This window comes from Agelaius tricolor, unplaced genomic scaffold (genome assembly GCF_023055355.1).
Source record: "Agelaius tricolor isolate 1412-34295 unplaced genomic scaffold, bAgeTri1.0.p SCAF_17, whole genome shotgun sequence".
In the NCBI taxonomy this organism is placed as follows: Eukaryota; Metazoa; Chordata; class Aves; order Passeriformes; family Icteridae; genus Agelaius; species Agelaius tricolor.
The window spans coordinates 19,902,165-19,925,671 of NW_027269277.1; the positions used below are offsets into that span (position 1 = coordinate 19,902,165).

At 46.2% G+C, this 23,507-nt stretch overlaps 1 protein-coding gene and 1 long non-coding RNA gene across 7 annotated transcripts in view; both read left to right on the forward strand.

Annotated features, from left to right (window-relative positions):
* Window positions 1–1,410, forward strand: part of LOC139597502 (uncharacterized) — a 42,514-nt gene extending 41,104 nt beyond the window's left edge. The window contains exons 5-6 of the mRNA XM_071442946.1: window positions 43–136; window positions 839–1,410. Of these exons, the coding sequence (XP_071299047.1) occupies window positions 43–136; window positions 839–861 (117 nt within the window). The 3' untranslated portion in view covers window positions 862–1,410. The remainder of the gene's footprint in view (window positions 1–42; window positions 137–838) is intronic.
* A 3,092-nt stretch (window positions 1,411–4,502) lies between these two features.
* Window positions 4,503–13,017, forward strand: LOC139597481 (uncharacterized). 6 transcript variants are annotated; one of them, XR_011681612.1, is made up of 6 exons: window positions 6,672–9,164; window positions 9,342–9,499; window positions 10,772–10,966; window positions 11,850–11,983; window positions 12,410–12,599; window positions 12,736–13,017. It is a non-coding gene; the product is annotated as an uncharacterized lncRNA (long non-coding RNA). The 6 variants fall into 6 exon arrangements; XR_011681613.1 differs by lacking the exons at window positions 6,672–9,164; window positions 9,342–9,499 and adding an exon at window positions 4,503–5,684; XR_011681615.1 differs by lacking the exon at window positions 9,342–9,499 and having other exon boundaries at window positions 6,672–6,819.
* The last annotated feature ends 10,490 nt before the right edge of the window (window positions 13,018–23,507 follow it).

The window sequence follows — 23,507 nt, forward strand, 5'->3', positions numbered from 1 at the left end:
GGTTCAAAGTTTCTCTAACTTTCTGGCTGTCTGTCTTCACAGAAAGACTTGATGAAGGCTTTTGCTGGCATTTCTTTGACAGAAAGCAATAACGAAGCAAGGAAAATGGAGCAGCAAAAGAAGATAGCAGCAAAAGGTACATTATCCCCTCTGTTATTTATCACTGTCGAAACAAATTTTTTCTCACCATGTTACATCAAATACCTTAGTAGAGCTAAAGACTAGAAAAAATGCAACTCTGTTCTGGATTCATTAAAAGCAAAGCCATCATGGACAGAAGTGCCCAGCGTGATGCTGGGAACTCCTAGCTGGTTTCAGTAAGCTGTCTGGAGAAGAGCATTTTCAGTGGGCTTTACTTGCGTGTCTGTAAGGTGGGGAGTTTATGTGTGGCCTTGAACCCTGAGAGTGCCATGGGCAGAGAGACCGATTGTATAGCTCTCTGACTAGCCACGGCACACTGAGGCATGATGGATTACTGCCAGAGTTCACGTGGTAGAAAGGTTTTCTGCCCATTGAAGAAGGACACTTCCATTATCTTGCATAGAGCCATTCTGTATGTTACAATGGTACCTTAAATTCATCATGTGCTATATGAACAATGGCTAGCGAGCTTGGATTCTTAAGCTTCTCGTGTTTGATCTGTTTCCTGCTTCAGTAAATAGCAAACCTTCCAAGGACTGCAGTGACAAGAAGATGAAGCTGCTAGTGTATTTCAAATGTTTGCCTAATAAAATGGTGATTCTTGCACATATTCACCATGGAAATTTACGGTACCAAAACACCAGCTCTGCTCAGGGCAATTCTGAAATTGACTTGAGCTCTTTTCCGTGTTTCTTAGCAGGTGAACTGAGATACTTCTAGCTTCAAGGCAAGGCGTTTGACAGCTGTCTCAAAAAGGCTCGGGCTGTTGGATGAAAAGGTGAAAAAACTGAGGCAAATGGGGGAAATTTCACTTCTGGTTTATGTCATAGATTCAGCCAGATGATCAACAAGCATTAGTTTTATGAGGTACCAGCGTAGTCTTTCACTCTTGCAGATCCCCAAAAGCTTAAACCATCCAGCAGCTTCTTCCTTGCAACAAGTGCCACAGCCAAAAGCCAGGCCTGGCCGTCTCCTTCTCCTCGCAGCCTACAAACTCTGCCAAACATACCGGTGATTCTCACTTTCCTTCTCAGCTACATGGACAAGCACATCCTCTCCGAGTCCTTAGTGAAACCAAACAGCGGTTCACCTTCAAACAGCTCAGGGTGCCAGGACAGAAAGCTTTCACTGACCTGTCCCCTTGCCTTTTCCTTGCAGCCTTTTATTTTCAGAGCACACACCGAGGCATTGCACTTTGCTTCTCAGCGGAGTGCATTGCCATATTGCTGGAGTCCCACACGTCCATCTCCTTCTCACACAAACTGCTTCTGTTGAAACGTGCTGATGTGATGTGCTTTCCTGCTCAGCTATTCACACAGTCACATTCTATGTCCTGCTTGCAGTCTGAATCTAAAAGGAGACGTTTCTGACTATGTCTCACAGACACAGATGTACCAGGATGAAAAGGTTGCTTGGACCTTGCCACTTACTCTTGAAAACATCCATTTACTCCACAATCAAGAGACAGCTTTCTTTGCTTTACATCTTGCAAACTTCATACACATACACACACACGAGAGCTATGCACTTTCTTTCTTTCTTAGCTGCACTCACCTATTTCCCACCTTGACCTCTCTACCACTTCTCCTTCGGCCTTGCTGTGCATGGACATTTCCTGTTAAGATACCCATTGTGTTGCCTATCCCTCCCCCACATTGCCTTGCCTTTCCTACCCAATCTTGCATTTCCTTGTCATTGCTGACCATTCCTTTCCTTTCCTTTGCCTTCCTGACCCATGCATGTCCTTCCCTTGCCCTTCATACCAACCCAGTGCCTTCTAGTGACTTGCTCACCTATCCCTCTTTTCCTTCCCAGTTGTCCAGCTCCAATCTTTCATTTCCTTCTCCTTCTAGGACTCTTATTGCCTTGCCTCCCTCTCTTTTGTGTTGCCTGGCAAAGCCACCACTTGTCTTGCCTTGCCCTTGAACCCCTTCCTTGCCTTGCATTACCTTGCTCAACAGTCCCCCACCTGGAACTCACCACCCCTCTTTTTTTGTGGAATTTCTTCAACTTGCATTGCCCTGCCTGCTTCTCCTAGTATTCTCCAGGCTTCCACTGGCTTTTTTTCTCAAGGCCCCAGTGTTTCAGGGAGCATGTGAGAGGAAGCCTGGAGGAGATCACATGCAAGCACACCGATCTGTCCTGACAGCTTTCTTCTGACATCTATCCTTACATGTCTTGAATTTTGGACACGAAGGTCATCTTTCACCCTTGGGCTTCAGGAGCAGAATGACAGTTCTTTTGCATACAAAAGAAAGCAGGCAACCCAAGTGTCTTAGGTGCAGATTAGACATGACCCATGCAAGATCAAGGCTGGACAGAGCGGTCCGTCCGGGCCGCTTTTGTGTACCAGCAATCTTTGAATGGACCTGCCACTTGCCTTGCTTTGGCAACCAACCAGTTTCCTTGCCTTGTCCTGCTGATTCTCCATTGCTTTGCATTCCCTTGCATGCCCATGCCTCACATTTGACCTGCCTACAGTTTTTCCTTGCCTAGCCCTTCCGGTTACCATCAGTTCCTATGCCCAGCCTTGCCTCTAACTTCTGGGACTTGTCTCACCTACCATTCCATTTGCTTTCCCCTCACGGCTTCAGTCTTGCCAACCTGTCCCTTGACTTGCCTACAATTGCCTACACTTGCTTTGCATTGCCTTACCTGCATGGAAGGCAAGGCAAAGAGTGGTAGGCAAGGCAAAGCAAAGCCAGGAAGTTATCTGTCAGGGTAGGCAAGGCAGCCATAGGCAAGCAAGCAAAGCTAGGGTAGGGTAGGCTAGGAAAACTAGACATGGTACTGGAGGCAAGGCAAAGCCAAGTGACTTGGAGTGCCTTTCCTTGCTTGGGAGGTAAAAGATATGGTGGCAATGTCGGTAGGGCAGATGTGAATATAATGTGAATATAATTATACAAAGTATAAAAATATTTTGATATCGTTTAAAAGAAGGTGGTTTGTTGTGTTTATTTGGTTAGAGATGGGGTTTTTATTTGGACTAATAGAATTCTAATTCTAATTCTAGAAACATAAATCTAACTATAGAAATATACAATCAATACAGAAAAATATTTCTAAAAACACAAACGAACGACGCCGCCTTCGGGGGAATCGGACGAGCTCGGCCGAAGCAAGGCGAGAGCGGCCGAACCTGACGACCTCGAGCGAACCGCGGCGAGGCTTCCGAGGCTGCCTGAAGCCAAGCGAGCCGAGCTCAGGCGAAGCGAGCCTGCTGCTCTCGTGCGCGCTGCTTAGCGCCAGTGCGGTCCCAGCCTAATGAGCTCCTGCCCGAGCCCGCGCTCCCGTCGTGTCCGCGCCGAGCCGAGGCGAGCGGAGCCGAGGCGCGCCGAAGAGGCGAATGCAGGCGACAATAGCCGAGTTTAGCCGATAATAGCCGAGTTTAGCCGAAGAGCCGACTCGAGCCGAGTGTCTCCGGAGCGAGCCGAGCTCCGCCGAGCGCAGCATCCCGGGCAGGGCGAGGCGCCGGGCCGGGCTCGGGGTGCAGCCGGGGCTCTGGGAGGCTTCCCCGCCTGTCCCTCTCTCTAGCCCTCCTTCCTTTTCCCCGTATTCGCCTTCTCTCGCTCCCTTTCCCCCATTCCCTCTCCCCCCACAAACCCGGCTCCTTCCTGTCCTGTCCCTAGCCAGCTACTCCCTTCTGTTCCCCCTCTCTCCTTCCTCTGCCCAGCCTCCCTCTACCCCCGTCCCGGGCTTTCCCTTCCCGTCCCGCTTTCCTCCACAGCCCGACCTCCCTCGCCGCCCTTTCTCATGCCCTGCTCTCGCTTCTCTCTTCCCGTGCCCCGTTTCCTTCTTTGCCCCGCAGCCGCGGGGCTCGGGCTGCCGGAGAATAAAGCCCCGAGGGCCGGAGCCTGGGCCCTTGCGGGAGTCCCCGCGCGGGGCCGGAGGCTCTCGGCGGATCCCCCCGTGCCGCTCAAGCAGCGCGGCCGACAGCGCCGGAGCTGCGGCTTTGCCGGCATCGCGCTGAGAGCGGCCCCCGCTCCGTGCCGGGCCGTCCCCGCCGTCTGTGCCGCTCCCTCTCTCGCTGCCCCTGGCCCGTGACAGCGAGGCTGGGCAGGAACCTCAACCCTTCTGGGGGCTGCCCCCCCTTTCTTGTTGCAGCAGAATCCCTTGCTGGGGCCATGCACGTGTGGAAAGGGCTTGGGGGAAGCGCTGCGCTGCTGTCCGGGGCAGTCGGATTCGTTCTGAGCCTTCTTTGGGGGTCAGGGAAAGGCGGGGTGAAGACTCGGGGCTCTGATGCCGTTGGGGGCACCCCAAGGTGCCCAGGAGAGGGAGCCCCACTGCGGTGCAGGAGCAGGTGGGGGGCGGGCGAGGGGGGGGGGGGGGGGGGGGAGGGTCACGCTGGGTGCCGTCCCCCAAAGGGACCCAAAGCTGCCACCAAATGCACAGGGAGGGGTGAGTGGGTGTAGAATGCTAAAACCTGACAAGGTATTCGGTTTTCTAGGTATTGCTAAAGAATAGGAATTTGTCTCTGAACTCAGCTGGGGAGAAACCCTCTCTATGCACTCATTTGTTTACAGGAATGTAGGAAGTTCCGACTGGAGATGGGTAGTAGTTCTGAAGATATTGCCGTGAGGTTTTGATCTAGGAACGGACCGAGCTGTGCCCTGGAACCCTCAGAACAGCTGCAGGGGCTGAAGGCGATAGAAAGGGCTCTCTGGCACCTTTTGCCTCCGTTCTCTGCCAGCGCCCAAATCGTGTCGCAGTCCCGGAAGAGGCGCTTGTCATCCCGAGAGCCAAAAGGAAGACCTGTAAAATCCCAGCTCTGCCTTGTGTTTCGTGTGGGTTTTTTACTTCGTATTTATGTCATTACAGAGAGCAAGGAAAGAAGAAATGTGACCGGTTCCCACTATTGCTGTCTGAAGGCTTTTTTGAACGGCTGCTGTATTTATATTCTCTTTTTCCACTCCAAGCTTGACTTTTCCCCTCGTTTTCCGAGCTCTGCTGCATTGGGTGTCCCAAGGAGGGCGGGGTTCCTCAGCACGGCTCTTAGGAGGTGGCGCTGATTCTGCTTTTTCTGAAGGCGTATCAAAGCGTGCTACCAGAATGACAGTTTTCTGCACTGGAAAGCTTTCCCTCAGTGCCATCAGCGCACGTCCGTGTCTGAATTGTGGAAGCAGACGGACTAAGAAAAGCCAGCACCCGGAGCAGATTTCTGTTGGCTCTGTGTCTGTGAGAAGCGGGCTGTGTGCTGGACGGGGAGAGGCGCTGTTGGAGAGTGGCATCAGCGCCAGGTGTGAGCTGTGAGGATGATGGGGGGCTCGGAGCAGCCGCAGGTGTGAGCTGTGAGGATGATGAGGGGCCGGCTCCTGCCGAGGGGAGGCTGTTTTAGGGGGAGGCTTTGCCTCGGCTCCCTTTTGCATGGAGCTGCTGAGTAGAGGGGTTCATGGGGGGGCTCCCGGGGCTGTCTCATGGAAGGACTGCGAGAGCTTCTCGCAGCGTCTGGGGGAACACCTGGATACGCGCTTGGATACGCGGAGCATCGCTTCAAGGAGGTGCCGAGGAACGAATCTTTGTGCCGGGAAGCAGCAGCCGAGCAGGTGAGCGCGTGTGGATTTGGAGCGGGGACTTTTGTCCTTTCCCTTTTCAATTTCATCTTGCCAGTCCCCGCTCCCCCAGGAACAAAAACGGAGCTTGTGAAGACAAAAGAAATGAAGGAGAGGCAAGCAGCTACTCTCCTAATATTGTCTGTGTTTGAACTGGGAGGGATCCGCCTTCACTTGCGGTTTTAAGGGTGTTGATTGAAGGAAAACCTGCCATTTTCCGGCTGTTAGTGTATCCCAGGGGGGAGAGGGAATCCCTGCGTTCCATTTGAACGGGAATGGGAAAAGTATTGTTGTCATCTGATGGGTTTGATTTGAAGGCAGCCAGCCCATTTTCATTCCCCTAAGGTTTAAATTGAGGGGACAGCGCTGGTGTCCCTCCTTTTCAAGGGTTTGAATTGAGGTCAAAATCCCCCTTTCCACATCGCTTGAAGGATTTCATTGGAGGAAAGCCCCTTCCTTTCTGCTCTCCTAGGGGATGAACTTGAAGGGGAGAACACATTTCTTTGCCCTTGTTGAAGCGAGGTGAGCGCCGCCTGCGGCGTCAGTTTCGGGGTTCAGTTGCGGGAAGCCGCAGCTCTGGCAGCGTTTGCAGGGCTGCAGTCGGGCTGTGCCGCTGCATTTGAGGGCGCTTCTTGTGGCCGCGGCCCGGCCCGGAGCGTTGCCGCTCGGGAGCGCTGCCGGCCCGGGCCGGGCGGGTGCCGAGGCGCACGGGGAATTTGGCGCGGCAGCGGCGGAGCCGCTTTGCCGGTGCGAGCCGCCGTGCGGAGCCGAGGGCAGCTGGCGCCGGGCCGGCCAAGGGCGGCAGAGGCGGCGCGGGCGCTGCTGCGCCGGCCCGGCCGGTGCCGGCCGCTCTGTCCGCTCCGGGCGCGGGGCTCGGGCGCCGCCGGGGCCCCCCGGGCAGGGGGAGTGGGCGGGGGGGGTGGGGGGGGTGTCTCCTGGGCGGCGCCGCCCCTGCGCGGCGGAGCAGCCGCCGGAGGAGCCGCGCTCCGTCCGGGGCCGGCAGCGCGGGGTTGGGCTGCCGCAAGTTCTTGGGTGTCGTGGTTCGGAGGGGCTTTGTAGGGATCGATCGCACGGTTTTGTTTTGGTCGCAGTGGGTGTGCGCTAAGGGCTATGGCGTTCTTCCTGACTGGTACGGTTCTCGGTTCAGGTGGTGACGATAAAGGTTTGGTTTGAATTGAATTTTGTAGTCGGATATATTTTTTGCCGGGCTATTATGTTTTTAAAGGCGTGCAATGGTTTTTACGGGTCGTTGCGTGAAGCAGCGGCCCGGATTTTAATTCTATTTCCTTTGACGTATTATGTTGTTGATCAGTTTTATTTTTGGGAACGTGGGTATTTATATGGTGGGTCTTTTTAAGTAGTTTTTTTTATTTGGGTAGTTATTTTCTTATTTTTTAGTGGTTCAGATTTTTTTTTTATTTCGTTAATTAGTTCGCTTTCTAAAGTTCGTTTGACAGAGTATTGCTTATTCTTTGAGTTAGTGTAGATGTAGAATTTTGTTGTTTTTTTTAATAACGATCAGGGTCAGTGGCACTGTTTGGAATTGAGTAAATTGGTTTGGTTTTTTTTTAGAGGCTTTTGTGATTTGCTGCGTGTGTTTCTCAAGGGTTTTCTTTTCGTTTGGTTCCATTTTTCTGATTTGGTGAGAACTGTTAGTGAAAAGAGTGTTGTGTGTTTTTTTTCGCTGGCAGTTGTTTGGCTGGTGGAGGTATCTTGATGGTTTTGGAAGATATTGGTGGGAATTCAATGCTGTTTGTTTTGTCATTGTATTTAGGAATTGGATTTTAAATGTAAAATTCTAAGGATAGCTATATTTAAACAAAACAAGTAGATGTGTAGAAATGGGAATAAACTTTTATTATGATCTATTCTGTCTATATTTAAAATTTAACAGGTAACGTAAGTCATGATATATTCCAATAAGGTATTGTATTTTTAATAGAGTATTGTGTATGTTTATAGATATAGAAACAGAGATGATAAATATAAACACAACTCAAACAAAATTTTAAATATAGAAATGTATTGCAAATCTATGCAGATATAGATATAAAATTATTAAAGAATTGTAAATATAAAGTGACATAAATCCATACAACACGTAATACAAGTAATACTGTATATATCTTATTATAATATATTATAGGAAATAGCTATAAATATAGTACATCACTATGATATAATATATAAAACATTATAGATATGGTAAATATAAATACAACAATATTTTTTAAAGTATTTTAAAATAAAGGATGGTTTTGTTTTTTATTTGGCAAAAGCAGGGTTTTTTTATAAAAACTACAAATACAAATAATATAAAGGTAGAAATCTAATTGTAAAAATATTTCATGAATACATCAAGATTGATATAAAAATTGAAAATATTAGAAAAAATAAGTTGTAGCAGTAGATATGGTGCATAATAAAAATAATAATTTATCTATATTATGTGAATAATATATATATTATATCTAATTATGAATATAATGCATCAGTATAAACTGTGAATATAAATGTGAATATAATTATGCAAGCTATAAATATGAAAATATTTCAATATAGTTTAAAAGAAGGGTTTTTTGGTATTTGTTTGGGTAGAGATGGGATTTTTTTTTAATAATAAAAGTATGATAGAAATCTAAATCTAAGTATAGAAATATACAATCAATACATAATGATATTGATAAAACCACAAAATATAAATAAATACAGATAATAGGAATAGACATAATAGATTGTATAAATGACATAACGCATCAATGTCCGGTATAAATATGCGTGTGAATATAACTAGGAAAACTAGAAATATAAAATTTATTTAAAGAAGGTTTGAAAGAAAGGGGGCTTGTTTGGTTCTTGTTGGGTAAGAGGCAGGTTTTTGGCATTTATTTTTAGAGGAGTTTTTTGGGGGGGATCGCCCCTGTTCTTTTTTGCCACCTTCCCTGCCAGCAGCCCCAAGGCGCGCGGCGCCCCCGGCTGGGGTGGGCAGCAGTGCTGCCGCCTTGTGGGCAGAGCGCGGTACTGCAGCCCGCCATGGCCAGGGAGCCCTCTCGGGTGTGACAGACTTTGTTTGACCTTCTCAAAATGGTGGCCAAAAGGGCGGGAAAATGGAGGACCCTGATCTGTCTATCCGGACTGCCTGCACGGAACACCGACGTGGCCCGGACGGGATTTTCTGTGGCATTTCAGGTGTACTCGACACCGGCTGTGGGCTCAGTGGCGCCGCGGACGGGCGTATTTCGGCGGGTTTCTGACAGGCATCTGTGTAACCGCCTCTCTCGGCCGAGGGGGGTCCTCTCCCGGCCGCCATCGTGGGAGTGGCGTGTTGCCAATGTCATGGAGTTTCTTTGACCTTCTCAAAATGGCGGCCAAAAGGGCGGGAAAATGGAGGACCCTGGTCTGTCTATCTGGACTGCCTGCATGGAACACCGACATCGGCGTGGCCCCAGCGGGATTTTCTGTTGCATTTCAGGTGTACCCGACACGGGCTGTGGGCTCAGCGGTGCCGCGGACGGGCGTACTTCGGCGGGTTTCTGACAGGCATCTGCGTAACCGCCTCTCTCGGCCGAGGGGGGGGGTGGGGTCTTCTTCGGCCGCCATCTTGGGGGTGGCGGGTCGCCAATGTTGTGGACTTTCTTTGACCTTCTCAAGGTGGCGGCTGAAAGGGCGGGAAAATCGCGGACCCGGGAGTCTGCCGCCCTGTGGCCAGAGTGCGGTACTGCAGCCCCCCGAGCCAGCGCCCTGCCCCTCACCGCTGGCTGCCGGGGGCGGGGCAAGGACGCGGCTGCTGAGCGAGGCAAGGGCGAGGGGTGGGAGCAGGGGGCGGGCGGGGTGGGAGCAGGGGCAGGCGGGGCGGGGTCGGTAAATGGCTGGGAGGGGTGAAGGACATTCAGGAGCGCAAAAGGGACACGATGGCTGAGAAGAATGGCCGGGGGGGGCGGGGGGCGGCCCGGCGGTGCCGCTTTTGGTGGACGGCGGAGGCGCGGTCGCAGCGCTCTGCGGGCCGGGGGCGGCGGGCGAGTGCTGTCGGAACAGGGCTGCACCCCCTGAGCCCGCGCACGCCCCTCTCCAGGCGGTGGAAGCGATGGCGGGCCAGAAAATCCCGGCGGGGCGGCGGCGGGCAGGCGGCGCAGGAGGCGGAGCGGGGTTGTGGCGCTGCCCGCCCTTTCTGCCGCCAGCTTTGCAAGGTCAGACCAGTCGCCCGTCCCGTCCCACCGCCTCCCGGTCCCTGTAAACTTCTCTCTGGCTTCACAGGTCCGTGCTGGAGAGTGGGAGAAAGGTCCCTGCTGCTTGCCGTGTCCTTGGTGGGCAGAGAGCTCTGACCTTGGCTGGATGGGCTGCTGAGTATTGGATCAATGGGGATGTGCTTTGATGCATTTAGTGACCTTTACAGATTTCTTTCCCCGCTTTTTTCAGTTCACAGAATCATGGAATAATTCAGGTTGGAAGGGGCTCTAAAGATCACCTCATTCCAAGGCTGCTGCCACCATGGGCAAGGACGTGCTTCCATAGAGCAGCTTGCTCAGAGCCTCATCCCAGAGCACCAATGGGCCTTGAACACTTGCAGGGATGGGGCAGCCCCAGCACCTCTGAGCAACCTGTGCCCTGTGCCAGCCAGGTGCCAGAGGAGGAAGGAAGCCCTTCCCACTTGGAGCAGAGGCTGCTGCAGCTTGGCGTAGCCTTGTGTCACCGAGCGTGTGAGACAGAAAGGCCCTTCCCTTGGAGGGGTAACAACACTCAAAGCTCTTTCTCGGGAGAAGCAGAGCAATGGAACGCCAAAGTAGCCTTCAGTTCTTCCAGCAGACTTGGGAACAACTTGAAGGAGGAGCAGAGCTGGCCTGGTGCCTGCCAGCTCTGCAGGCAGTGGGCATGGAGAAGCTGCAATTATCTGTCTTCTTGGCTGAGGCTTTATAAATGAGGCGCTTTTCTGTAGTTCCTTTTCAGGCATGATGTGCAAGTTGCCCCTAGAAGTCCAAAGGCAGCTGTTTTCTTAGCAGAAGGAAGTCAGGAGGAGGCAAAGCCATCAGCTAAGTCTGGATAAAAAACTTGGCTAACCTATTTTCCCCCCCTCCTCCAAACAGGCAATTGTGAAGCACTCAGCAGAGATCTGCGTGGGAGGAAAAGCAGAGCCAATCTCTGAGAACTGACGTGCAAGCTCTGGTGAGGACGGCTGCTCCCCCTGGCCTTGGTGTGGGACCTCCTGAGCTACCATTCCTGAGGCGGGAGTGTTTCTCCTCTCATCCAGCCAAGCCAGAGACCTCCTAGGGAACGAGCAGGTAAGGTTGAAGTACCGAGATCTCCCAGGTAAGAAGTGACACAGCAAGAGGAAATGGCCTCAACTTGCAGCAGGAAAGGCTTAGATTGGATTGGAGGGAAAATTTCTTCACTGAAAGGGTGGTCAGGCATAGGAGCAGGCTGCCCAGGGAAGTCCCCACGCCTGGAGACATTTCAAGGATGTTAAGATGTGGTGTTTAGGGACCTGATTTGGGGGGGCAGCTTGGCAGTGCTGGGGCAGCAGCTGGGCTTGATGACCTTAGAAGGCTTTTCCAACTGCAAGGATCCTATGGTTCTGGAAAGCCTTGACCCCTCTGGCTCTAACACAGCACCTGGATGCTGACAAAATGAGGCTGGTCCTAGAGCCTGGAGGTCCCTGTCCCACAGGGAGAGGACAAGGCAGTGTCACCTGCAGGGAGGGTCTCGTCCCTAGAGAGCAGTCAGTGACTCCATTCCTGCCCGGGGCTCTGGGTGCACCCTCCGGAGGGGGGACACCTGGGAAGGGAACCAGGTCCATCCATGCGGAGCTCCAGGACTTGCAGGCTTTGGGGCTTTGCAGCTGTGTGCCTTGTCACAAGGTGGCAGGGACGTGACACTGCCTGGCAACGCTGCTGGCCTTGGATCCTTGCTGCTCTCATCCTGATTCGATACGGATTTAGCAGCAATCTTCTGTCTTTTCTTTAAAACTGTCCTTGGGAGAGTTCAAAGAGAGGGTCATAAGTTATTTCAAAGCCTACATCTTCTACCTATTGGCACTCAAGAGAAAAGACAAAAACCTGCTTTGCATCCTTCTGCCTGGAAGTCATTGTGACACAGGGAAGGGAGGAAGGGGCTGGCCGGGGTCAGCCTCTGCTGAGCCTCAGCTCTTGCTGCTCCTGCTCACAGGGTAAACCCAAAAGCTGTTGTGATCAAAAACGCAGGCCGCCCTTCTGTCCTGAGTCACAGGGGCCGTTTTTCTGAATGACTCAAGATGGGAAATCATTCTTGGAGCTTCAGAAGAAAAAAAAAACCCCAAAACGGTAGGTACATTTGTAAGAGTGTGTATGTACATACATTTCCTTCGGTGAAGAAGAAAATCTTAGAAATATCATGTCATGTCTGGCTTCTTAGAGAAGATCCTGAACTCTGGGCGTCTGAAAGCAAATGGCTGTGCATTTATAGGAGCGTTTCCCTTCTTTTTATATGCCTCCTCCAGTAATCTTCTACCCTTGCCCATGGCAAGGAGAGTGTGGTGATTTTGCTGCTCCGCTCTGCCAAGGGTGTTGCAGGCTGTGTAGCAGGGAGTGAGGCTTTTGTGGCTGCTCATCAGACATTTTCCTACAGCTTTCTCCCTGCAATGGTAAAATGAGACTTGTGTTAGTGAGCAGTCAAGTAGAGCAGGTAACATTAGAAAAGAATTGTTTCTGAGCTGCTGTTCGTTAGCACGTGTTTCCCCTTTCTGGCAGAGTGCAGCCGCCCAAGAAGGGATTTTTTGTGGCTCAGCCAGATGTGCTCCTGCCTCCCGCTGAGACGGAGCTGAGTTTGCATTCCAATGTCTTGGAACAAGGTTCATGAGAAGTTTTCTCAGCTCTCTAAGGCACGGAGCCCTGGAGCCAAGTAAGCCTGAGCTGCGGCATGCTTGCTGTGAGCCTTGAGGTGAGTGCGCATCATTGCGGGCTTGGGATTGATTGAAATGCGCTAAGGTAACCAGCTCTGGGGAGGGAGGGAGGGAGGGACGGAGGGAGGGAAATGCTCTCTTAACATGTGCCAATTCTTCTGTCAAACTCATCAGGGCAGGACAGCGTTCAGACTGAAAGTGTAAGAAGATGTGGAGTGAGACAGAGAATCTGACAGGAGCACTGGACTCACAAGTGCACGAATTTTGCTTTTTGCTTGGATTTAAACTCAGAAGTTGTAAAGAATTTGGGAAGGAGAAGGGACATTTCAGAAGGAGAAGAAGAAAAAGAAGTTGTTGTTGTTACAGCCCGGCAAAATCTTTGGTTCTAGCTAATAAAGGAAGTTAGTTGAAATAAAAAAAAGAAAAAAACGTGGGTTTTTTTCCTTCACTGTTCTATTCGTTGGTGGTATATGGTGTGTTGTTTTATTTCTTGGTCTTATTAACTCTGTGTAAATAGTTTTTTGAGTGAAGCTAACTTTCTGGATGGGTTGGTTTGTGTTTGAGGTAGGATTAATTTCAAGAGGCTTCTTTCCTAGACTTCTGATAGGTATTACTGGGATTTTGGTTTTGTTTACTGTATGTATCAACAGAGAGATTTGGTAGGGCCAGCTGGGCTGCTGGAGTTTTGGGTGTTAATTTATTGGATGGCTTTTGTTAAATGCAGTTTTTAATTGTTGAAAGGGTTTTTAATGTAGTGGTTTTAAGGCGGTTTTTAAGAATTGTTTGTATCGTTTCACGTTGTTTGTAGTTGGTGTATGATCAGGGATATGGTGGAACTTCTTGAACGTTCTGGTTTTAGCGTTCCTAAGTTCCGATTTCTTTCTGCTCTGCTGTTTTGTTTCTGGTTTTCTTTTGGGGGACAGGGGCATTTGTACGGTGGGTTTCTAGAGGCAATATGTCTTTCAATTTGGGTAGTGATATTTTTTAGTATTTTAATAGTTTCGATTTTTTTATTTTCATGCTTTTAATGAGTTGTTTTAAAATTTTGAAGATAACCTTTATAGATTATTGGTTATTATTTGTGAGTTAGCCTCAAGGTAGAGCTTTGGGGGCATTTTTTAGTAATGTTTAGGGTCACTTGTAGGGTTTTGAGTTTAGTGAATTGGTTGGATATAATTTTTAATGGGTGTTTGTTTTTACTAGCAGTTCTGTCATTTTCAATGTGTATCTGAGTTTTTTGGGTTTTTGAGCCATTGGTTTAGGAGGAAGTTTATGATGAGAATGTACGGAGCTTTTGGGCTAGTTATAGTGGGATTTCAAATGTCTTGACAGTTCGGTTGATTTGAGATTTTCTTAGGGTTAAATGTTGTGGGGTCTTTGTTCTGTTAGTACTAGAAATAGGTTTTGTTTGGATATGCTGCAATGGGATGAGTGTGGGCTGCGTACCAGTGCTGACGAAGGTGCAGTATTTTTGTGGTTCTGATGCATTAGGTTAATGAATTGATATGGTCTAATATATAGATTAAAGTAGAAATAAATATAAATATAAAAATAAATATAAAATGATAGTTGTAAACATAAATATAGAAAACAAATAGATAAACACATAAAACTATACTATATAGTATATTATTGTAACATATGATAATATATAGAAATGATAGTCTATTATATATATATACAAAGATATATAAAGATAGGTTGTAAATATAAAAATATTTAGATAGAGTTAAAAGAAATGGGGGATTTTTTGGTTTTTATTAGGTTATAGGCTGTTTTTTTTTTATAAATAGAAATAATATAAAAATAAAAATCCAGATATACAAATATATAACATATATACCGATATCTCTAAATATTTAATATAAAGAAATAGAAGTAAAAGAATATATAGGATATAAAAATAATATATCTGTTATTATATTAAAAGGTATTTTCTCTAATATATATAATACCTTCAAATATAATAAATAAAAATTATAAATGTAAATGTGAATAGAATTATGAAAAATAAAATTATTTTTAGAATTTTAGATATGGGTGAAATAAAGAGGTGTCTGGTTTTTATTTGGTTGGAGGCAGGGGTTTTATTTGAAATAATAGGAGTATTATAGAAATGTGAATCTTAAGATAGAAATCTATCATAAGTATAGAGAGAGAAATTATGAAAATATGGATATAAATTTAAATCTAAATCTATGTAAGTAATATGAAGAGTTGTAGTATAGAATATAAATGACCTTATACGGCAATATAAATGATAAATGGGAATAGAAATATAAAAATATGTAAATATAGTTTGAAAGAAAGGGAATTTTTTGGCTTTTATTCTAGTAGAGGCAGGAGTTTTATTTTAACTAATACAATGTTACAAAAGTAAAAATCTTAACACAGAAATAGATAATCAATAAATCAAAATACGTATAAAAATATATAAGTATGTCCTTGCAATAGATGTAATAGAGAATGTAAATTTATTTATAAATTGACATTTATAGAGATAAATGTATAAGTAAGCAATACATATTATAAATATAAATGTGAATATAAATATGAAAACATAGCAGTAAAATCTATTTAAATATTGTCTAAAAGAAAGGGTTGGGGTTTTTTTGGTTCTTATTGGGTTAGAGGCAGGGTTTTAATTTTAAATAATATGAATATAGATATTACTCTTACCCGTTTCTAAATATTGAGATAGATAATCAAGATATAAATATATATAAATATAAAATATAAGTAAATATAAATAATAGGAAGAGTTGTAATATAGAATACAAATAACAGTATACATTGATATACATTTTAAATGTAAATCTGAATATGAACCTGAAAAATACAATTCTAAAAAATATTGAAATACAGTTGAAAAGAAAGGGGTTCTTTTTGGCTTTAATTTACGTAGAGGCAGGGGTTTTATTTTAAATAATGTAAACGTTACAGAAGTAAAAATCCTAACACAGAAATATATATTAAATATAGAAAGATATGAATGAAAAGATAGACATAAATAGAAATAATAGGAACAGATGTAAAATAGAATATAAATTTATAAATAAATCGGAAATTATAAATGTAAAGATAAACATTATACATCAATATACATTTGAAATATAAATGTGGATATAAATATGAAAAATTTTTTTTTTACAAATTTAAATACAGTCGAAATAAAGGGGTTCTTTTTGGCTTTTATCCGGGTAGAGGCAGGGGAATTATTTTAAATAATATAAGCGTTACAGAAGCAAAAATTCTAACAAATATATACTTACTATATAAAAATATGTATAAAAATATAGAAAATAATTTAAGTACTAGGGATAGATGTAATATAGAGTATAAATTTATTTATAAATAGAAATGAATAAATATACATCAATATACATTATACACTAAAGAGAGTGTATTTCACATATTTATATGAAAGAAATAAAAATGAACTTGCCCAGCCCTACAATTCTTTAATCTTTGAATGGTTATATGGCACCTGGCATTTGTAAGTCCATGAAACTGTGCAGAATTTGCACTATGAGATGATGCCAAATGAGTCACGCCTGTAGATTAACTAGGACATGCAAAGCAGAGAGGAGGGAATGAGAGCACAAGAAGAGAGTACACAAGAAGAGAGTATAATCTCCTTTTTATCTGCAACAGGGCTAACACCGTAGAAATCAAAATGAACACAAATCCTCCTGGGGTAGTTCTTGCAAAAAACAAAGACTTCTTTTTGTGTTCACAGATCACAGTAAAATGTGGATGACAAAACCAGGCCATTAAGTCACATACAGTATGAAGCAGTATGAAAGAGGAAAGCAGCTGAGAGCCTCAACCCTGCTGAGTAGTCTCAGTATTCTTCTTGACATTAGCAGAAATTTGAAATGAGTCTCTGAAAATTACAAAGGAGGCAGAAGAAAAGGGAGCAATGACTCCTCTGGCATAGTGTTTCCTAACAGGGATCTTCAAAATGTAAAGATTGTATCATCCTTTCAACTGAAGGAAGGTATTTAAACAACAGGAAGGAAATGGCATCACATGCTAGAAAGACTCTGGGCAGCGTACTTCTAGACAGAAAGGCCACTGATGGAAAACCGACTAAGCTGGCACCAATGCAGCAGCATTGTATTAAAGCCCAAAACTACCCACCGCTTCACTCTTTGCCATTCCGCTCATATGGACACAGCAGCTCTGCAACATTCCTACTGATCATCTCCTTGGCAAACTGGGAGTGAGGGTCCCTAGTGATGCAGAGTCCCCAGGCAGGTGCAGAGGAGAGCTGCTTTTTTGCAAAACCCATGCTTTTGAAGCACTCAGGCCTTTATCAGTTCCATAGCTTTAAGCCATAACAAAATTCATTCAACCAACCATCATACACCACGCTGTGAACACGTGACCATTCTAGAACTTGTGGATCTACCTCTGATTCAGCGGCCTCACCTTCCCATAGTCCTTTTCTACTTAGCCAAAGTAACGGGCCTCAGCCCAAGGCCTTCCTTTTGTAAGCTTCTACCTATATGCAGCAGCAAACCACTACTTTCTTCCGTGCCAAGAGTTTAAGTAGATGATTTGCATCTGCCCTTCTGGTGAAATATAATGGGGAGAGAAAATCCTGTCGGAAATGTTCCGTCATTCAGTTTTCTAGACAGGCCAAATCAAAAGAAAAGCAAGCTATAGGATTGTGTACTTGCTTTTACAAAACACCTGCTGCCCTCTGACAATGAACTAGCAGAAAACCAGCAAAAATAAGACTTGAGGCAAACAACCCTTTGAAGGGAATAATGACATGATAAATAAATAAACACATTTCCAGCTTGTCGAGATACTTGAAACGTCAGCAAAGGCTTGAGGGCAAAGGCTGAACGAATGGGGAAAGGTTACAAGAATCCCAAGAAAAACATGACCAAAGATTAAAAGAATCCCAACAGGTCAACTGACCTGTTGAAGTTTTCAGGAAATCAGTGGCTGCTGATTTAGATAGGCCATTCAAGTTAATTTACCTGTGCACCTTCCACTCCTTTTTCACCTGTCACCATCACAGGGTGAATTGGGACCATGGAATCACAATTCTTTGGATTCTGTTCTTAGCTTTAGGAGACAACTACAGCAGCTGAAGTAGCTGTTACTGATGTGATACCCAGGAACACAGAGTTGACACATTTCATTCATGTCCAATCACAACTAGCAATACTAAGAGGATAGGATTGGCCTCTTTTCGTGATGCTTTTCTTATTTTACAGCCTGCTATGATTCTGCTGAAACTTTTTCATTAGCTTGTCTCTAAAAAGGAGAAAGTCCAATGTCCCTCCCTACTGGTGCAGGTTTACCATTTGGTTTGTCGAGTCTAAAAATGGAATTGGAACTAGCAGGAATTACTGTGCTTAAAGCCTCCCGTCCGTTCAGACAATCTCAGGTCGATAAAAGCCTAGATGTTATTGGCTAAATACTCTGTTTCCCCCAAGAGCGGACGCACGCAATTTAATCCAACTTTTTATAACAAACTCCAATAATACAGAATCCAGTCATACAAAAGCGTCACAAAGAAGCAGGAAGAATTCTCGGACCATTTAGGGTAGCAAACTTCTCACCTTCTTTTGGAGTGAGCATAATCTGCTAGCTGAAGTAACAAACTTGAGGACAGAAATTGCCCTACTACTGAGAAGTTGTTGACAAGGGAACCACCTAAGCTGTGTGACTTTCCCCTTTCTATTCATTGGTCAAGCCTAGTAGCCTAAAATTTACGGGCTCAATCAAAGACAAATGCAATCTAGTCAGAGGTCTATGAAAAGTCCAAAACTAATCAGAATTCTTCTTAGACAATGGAAATGGAAGCAAAGCTACCAATTTCCTTGCAACATATCCCTAAAACTCATTCCTTTCTAGTCATAACTAATGTATAGCCACTAATGTATAGCCAATCAGGAAAAGATGAAACTTACAGATGTCAGCAAGGGAAGGATTTGAAAGAACTCTTCCCATTATTCATCGTCTAGACAGCAACTATCATTAAAATCAGAGCCCTTTTAGTAGGGCTTTCCTTGTAGGAAATTCAGGACTCCAGGACAACGGAGCAAGAGGATTAAGCAGAAGCCGTTGATTGTTGACATGATGCACTTACACATTCTAAATCTCTGCACACGCTAGGCCCGCATTTTTATCTTGGTGCCTTTGTTATGTCCACGCAGTCTGTGTGCACCTCTCAGAAGATACGTTTGGTTACAGTCCAGGTGCTTTGCTGCCCCCCGTTATCGAGTTCTTGTAGTCCTGGAATTTGGTTTCTCAGCTTCTCTTTCTTATTTTCGCACGGCTTATGTCTTAGTAACCTTGATGAATTCCAGAGGGCTCTGAGAAAATTCTGATAAGAACATATTCCAGCTGGATGGCTGGTGCACCCTTTAGTCTAAGAGGTCCAGATACATTGCTACAATTTCCCCCTTCTTCATCTTGCACCAGCTGAACCCTTTCCACCGTATTTTCTTCCAAGACGCTCACCAGTTCCATGATGCATGGAATAACAAGAAGCAATCTAATAATGACTACTAGTAACAACAAAGTTCCCTTGACAAGATCTTTCAACCATCGAGTTGTTTCCCATCTCTCAAACCGTTCATGCGTAACCCTCTCATTCCCAATCAATTTCTTCATGTTATCTTGTCGTTGTTTGAGTTTCCAGTGAATGACTGCAGAATGGTTAGAGAGGTTCAAAAAACACATTCCTTCAAAATCCTCACGCTCGTGCCCATGTGCTAACAAGAAAGCTAGAGCAGCTTTATTTTGCAGTGTGCAATGACTAATGGTTTCTACACCAGTGAGAAGCTGATTTAAAATCGCTGATCTTACCTTGTTTGACCACCCAGCAGCCCAACTTATTAAGCATACTCAAAGCTTGACCAACAGCGACGCCTGCTGTCAGGAATGGCACAATTAATCGAGAGGAGCGCCCAAACCTGTACACAATTGAGGCAATCGCGTCTTAAGCTTATGCTTCTTCTTTCAGTACCTGGGAGGGGAAAAAGCGAGTTCATCGCGCACAGAGCATTGTGCCGGTGGCGGTACGCTCCGGTGAGGCGCATGTGCCGAAAGACGCCCGGGACACAATGCCGGTGTTGTAAACATTTGTTTTTCGCGTTTCGAAGCTGCTGTTCGCCGAGTCTCCCGGAGGCGAGCAAGCGGCTCCTTCGCACAAAGAGCATTGTGCCGAGCGCGGTGAGCGCTGGAGAGCGGCTTCTGGCAAAAGATGCCCGGGGACAGGCACTTAGCTTCGGAGAGCTGCGTATCTGCGTCTTCTGCGTGTCTTGCAGCTCAAGACACCGCAAAAAGCTTTTCCACCATATCTTGCAAGGAGAAACTGTGCCAGTAAATAAAACATCCCGGATCTTGTTCTAAAAGATGCACATAGGTATTCGAATTGTTGAACAAGAGGAAAGGATTGTTGTTGAAAACTCCTTTTATTCGAATATATTGTAAAACGAAAAGGAAGGGGAGTGGTAAAGTACTCTTTTCTATTTGTTTGAAAGATGCTCAGATTTTGCTGGTATTGGGCGGCTTGCATCTTCGCCTTTGGGAAGGTGCGCTCTCTCCGTCTCTCGGAGGCGAAGAAGCGGCTTCTTTGTGCACAAAAGTGTGCCGAGCGCAGGGAGCTCCTGAGAGTGGCTTCTGCCGATAGAAGCCGGGGACGGGCACATAGCTTCGGAGAGCTGCGTATCTGCGTCTTCTGCCGCTCAACACTTAGCAAAAAGGTTTTCCACAATATCTTGCATGTAGAAACTGTGCCAGTAAAAAAAACATCCAGGATCCTGTATTAAAAGGTGCACATAGGGATTCGAATTGTTGAACAAGAGGAAAAGACAGTTGTTGAAAACTCCTTTTATTCGAATATATTGTGAATGGAAAAGGAAGGAGAGTGGTAAAGTACTCTTTTCTATTTGTTTGAAAGGTGCTGAGGTTATGCTGGTATTGGGCGGCTTGCATCTTCGCCTTTGGGAAAGGGCCACTCCGCAAAAAGCTTTTTCACGAAATCTTGCAAAGAGAAACTGTTCCAGCACACCAAACATTCAAAATCTAGTTCTAAAGCTTGCATGGAAGTCTGTAAAGAGTTTTGCAAGAAGGTAAAATTGTTGTCCTAAACTTGTTCTTTTCTACTATAATAACAATGGAAAAGGCAGGAGAGTGGTAATGTACTGTTTTCTCTAAGTCTGAATGCTGCCCACACTGTGCGTGTGTGATGCGGCTTGCGTCTTCGCATTAGGGAATCTGCGGCTCTCTCCGTCTCCCGAAGGCGAGGAAGCGGCTTCTTACAACACAGAGCATTGTGCCTAGGCAGTGAGCTCCTGAGAGCAGTTTTTGCCGAAAGACGCCTGCGACGAGCACTTAGCTTCAGAGAGCTCCGTATCTGCGTCTTCTGCATGTCTTGTAGGTCAAGACTCAGCAAAAAGCTATTCCACGATATCTTGCAAAGAGAAACTGTGCCAGTACACAAAACATCCACAATCATGTTCTAGAACTTGCACGGAGGTCTGCAAAGAGTTTTGCAAGAAGGTAAAAATAGTGGTCCAAAACTCGTTTTTTCGAATATAATTCGAAAAGGCAAGAGAGTGGTAAAAACCTGTTTAAGTCTGAATGCTGCCCACACGGTGCCTGCGTGGTGCGGCTTGCATCTTCGCCTTTGGGAAGCTGCCGTTCTCTCCGTCTCCCGGAGGCGAAGAAGCCGTTTCTTCGAAAGCAGAGCATTGTGACGGTCGCAGTGAGCTTCGAGAGCGGCTTCTGATGAAAGAAACCGGGGACCGGCTCTTAGCTTCGGAGAGCTGCTTATCTGCGTCTTCTGCGTGTCTTGCAGCTCAAGAATCCGCAAAAAGCTTTTTCACCATATCTTTCAAGGAGAAATTGTGCCAATACACAAAACATCCCGGATCTTTTTCCAAAGATGCACACAGATATTCGAATTGTTGAAAAAGCAGAAAAAGATTGTTGTGGAAAACTCCTTTTATTCGAATATATTGTGAATGGAAAAGGAAGGAGAGTGGTAAAGTACTCTTTTCTATTTGTTCAAAAGGTGCTCAGATTATGCTGGTATTGGGCGGCTTGCATCTTCGCCTTTGGGAAGCTGCCGCTCTCTCCGTCTCCCGGAGGCGAAGAAGCGGCTTCTTTGCGCACAGAGCATTGTGCCGAGCGCAGGGACCTCCTGAGAGCGGTGTGTGGCGAAAGATATCCGTGACCGGCACTTAGCTTCGGAGAGCTGCGTATCTGCCTCTTCTTCGGCTCTTGTCGTTCAACACGCAGCAAAAAGCTTTTCCACCGTATCTTGCAAGGGGAAACTGTGCCAGTAAAGAAAACATCCAAAATCATTTTCTAAACTTGCTCAGAGGTCTGCAAAGAGTTTTGCTAGAAGGAAAATATAGTTGTCCAAAACTCGTTCTTTTCGAATATAATAACAGTGAAAAAAGCAGCAGAGTCGTGTAGCACTGATTTCTCTGAGTCTGAATGCTGCCCACACTGTTCCTGTGTGGTGCGGCTTGCATAATCGCCTTTGGGAAGGAGCCGCTCTCTCCGTCTGCCGGAGGCGAAGAAGCGGCTTCTTTGCGCACAGAGCATTGTGCTGGCGCGGTGAGCTCTGGAGAGCGGTTCTTGTCGAAAGACGCCTGGGACCGGCACTTAGCTACGGAGAGCTGCGTATCTGCGTCTTCTTCGGCTCTTGTCGTTCAACATGCAGCAAAAAGCTTTTCCACCGTATCTTGCAAGGGGAAACTGTACCAGTAAAGAAAATATCCAAAATCATTTTCTAAACTTGCGCGGAGGTCTGCAAAGAGTTTTGCAAGAAGGAAAAAATAGTTGTCCAAAACTCGTTCTTTTCGAATATAATAACAATGGAAAAGGCATGAGAGTGGTGAAGTACTGTTTTTTCTTAGTCTGAATGCTGCCCACACTGTGCCTGTGTGGTGCGGCTTGCATAATCGCCTTTCGGAAGGTGCCGCTCTCTCCGTCTGCCGGAGGCGAAGAAGCGGCTTCTTCGCGCACAGAGCATTGTGCTGGCGCGGTCAGCTCTGGAGAGCGGTTCTTGCCGAAAGACGCCCGGGACCGGCACTTAGCTTCGGAGAGCTGCGTATCTGCGTCTTTTTCGGCTCTTGTCGTTCGACAAGCAGCAAAAATCTTTTCCACCGTATCTTGCAAGGGGAAACTGTACCAGTAAAGAAAACATCCAAAATCATTTTCTAAACTTGCGCGGAGGTCTGCAAAGAGTTTGGCCAGAAGAAATATATAGTTGTCCAAAACTCGTTCTTTTCGAATATATTAGCAATGGAAAAGGCATGAGAGTGTTATAGTACTGTTTTCTCTTAGTCTGAATGCTGCCCACACTGTGCCTGTGTGGTGCGGCTTGCATCTTGGCCTTTCGGAAGGTGCCGCTCTCTCCGTCTGCCGGAGGCGAAGAAGCGGCTTCTTCGCGCACAGAGCATTGTGCTGGCGCGGTCAGCTCTGGAGAGCGGTTCTTGCCGAAAGACGCCCGGGACCGGCACTTAGCTTCGGAGAGCTGCGTATCTGCGTCTTTTTCGGCTCTTGTCGTTCAACACGCAGCAAAAAGCTTTTCCACTGTACCTAGCAAAGACAAACTGTGCCCGTAAAGAAAACGTCACTGATCATGTTCTTAATGTTGCACGGAGGTCTGCAAAGAGTTTTGCTAGAAGGAAAAGATAGTTGTCCAAAATTCGTTCTTTTCGAATATAATAACAGTGAAAAAAGCAGGAGAGTCGTATAGCATTATTTTCTCTTAGTCTGAATGCTGCCCACACTGTGCCTGTGTGGTGCGGCTTGCATAATCGCCTTTGGGAAGGAGCCGCTCTCTCCGTCTGCCGGAGGCGAAGAAGCGGCTTCTTTGCGCACAGAGCATTGTGCTGGCGCGGTGAGGTCTGGAGAGCGGTTCTTCCCGAAAGACGCCCCGGACCGGCACTTAGCTTCGG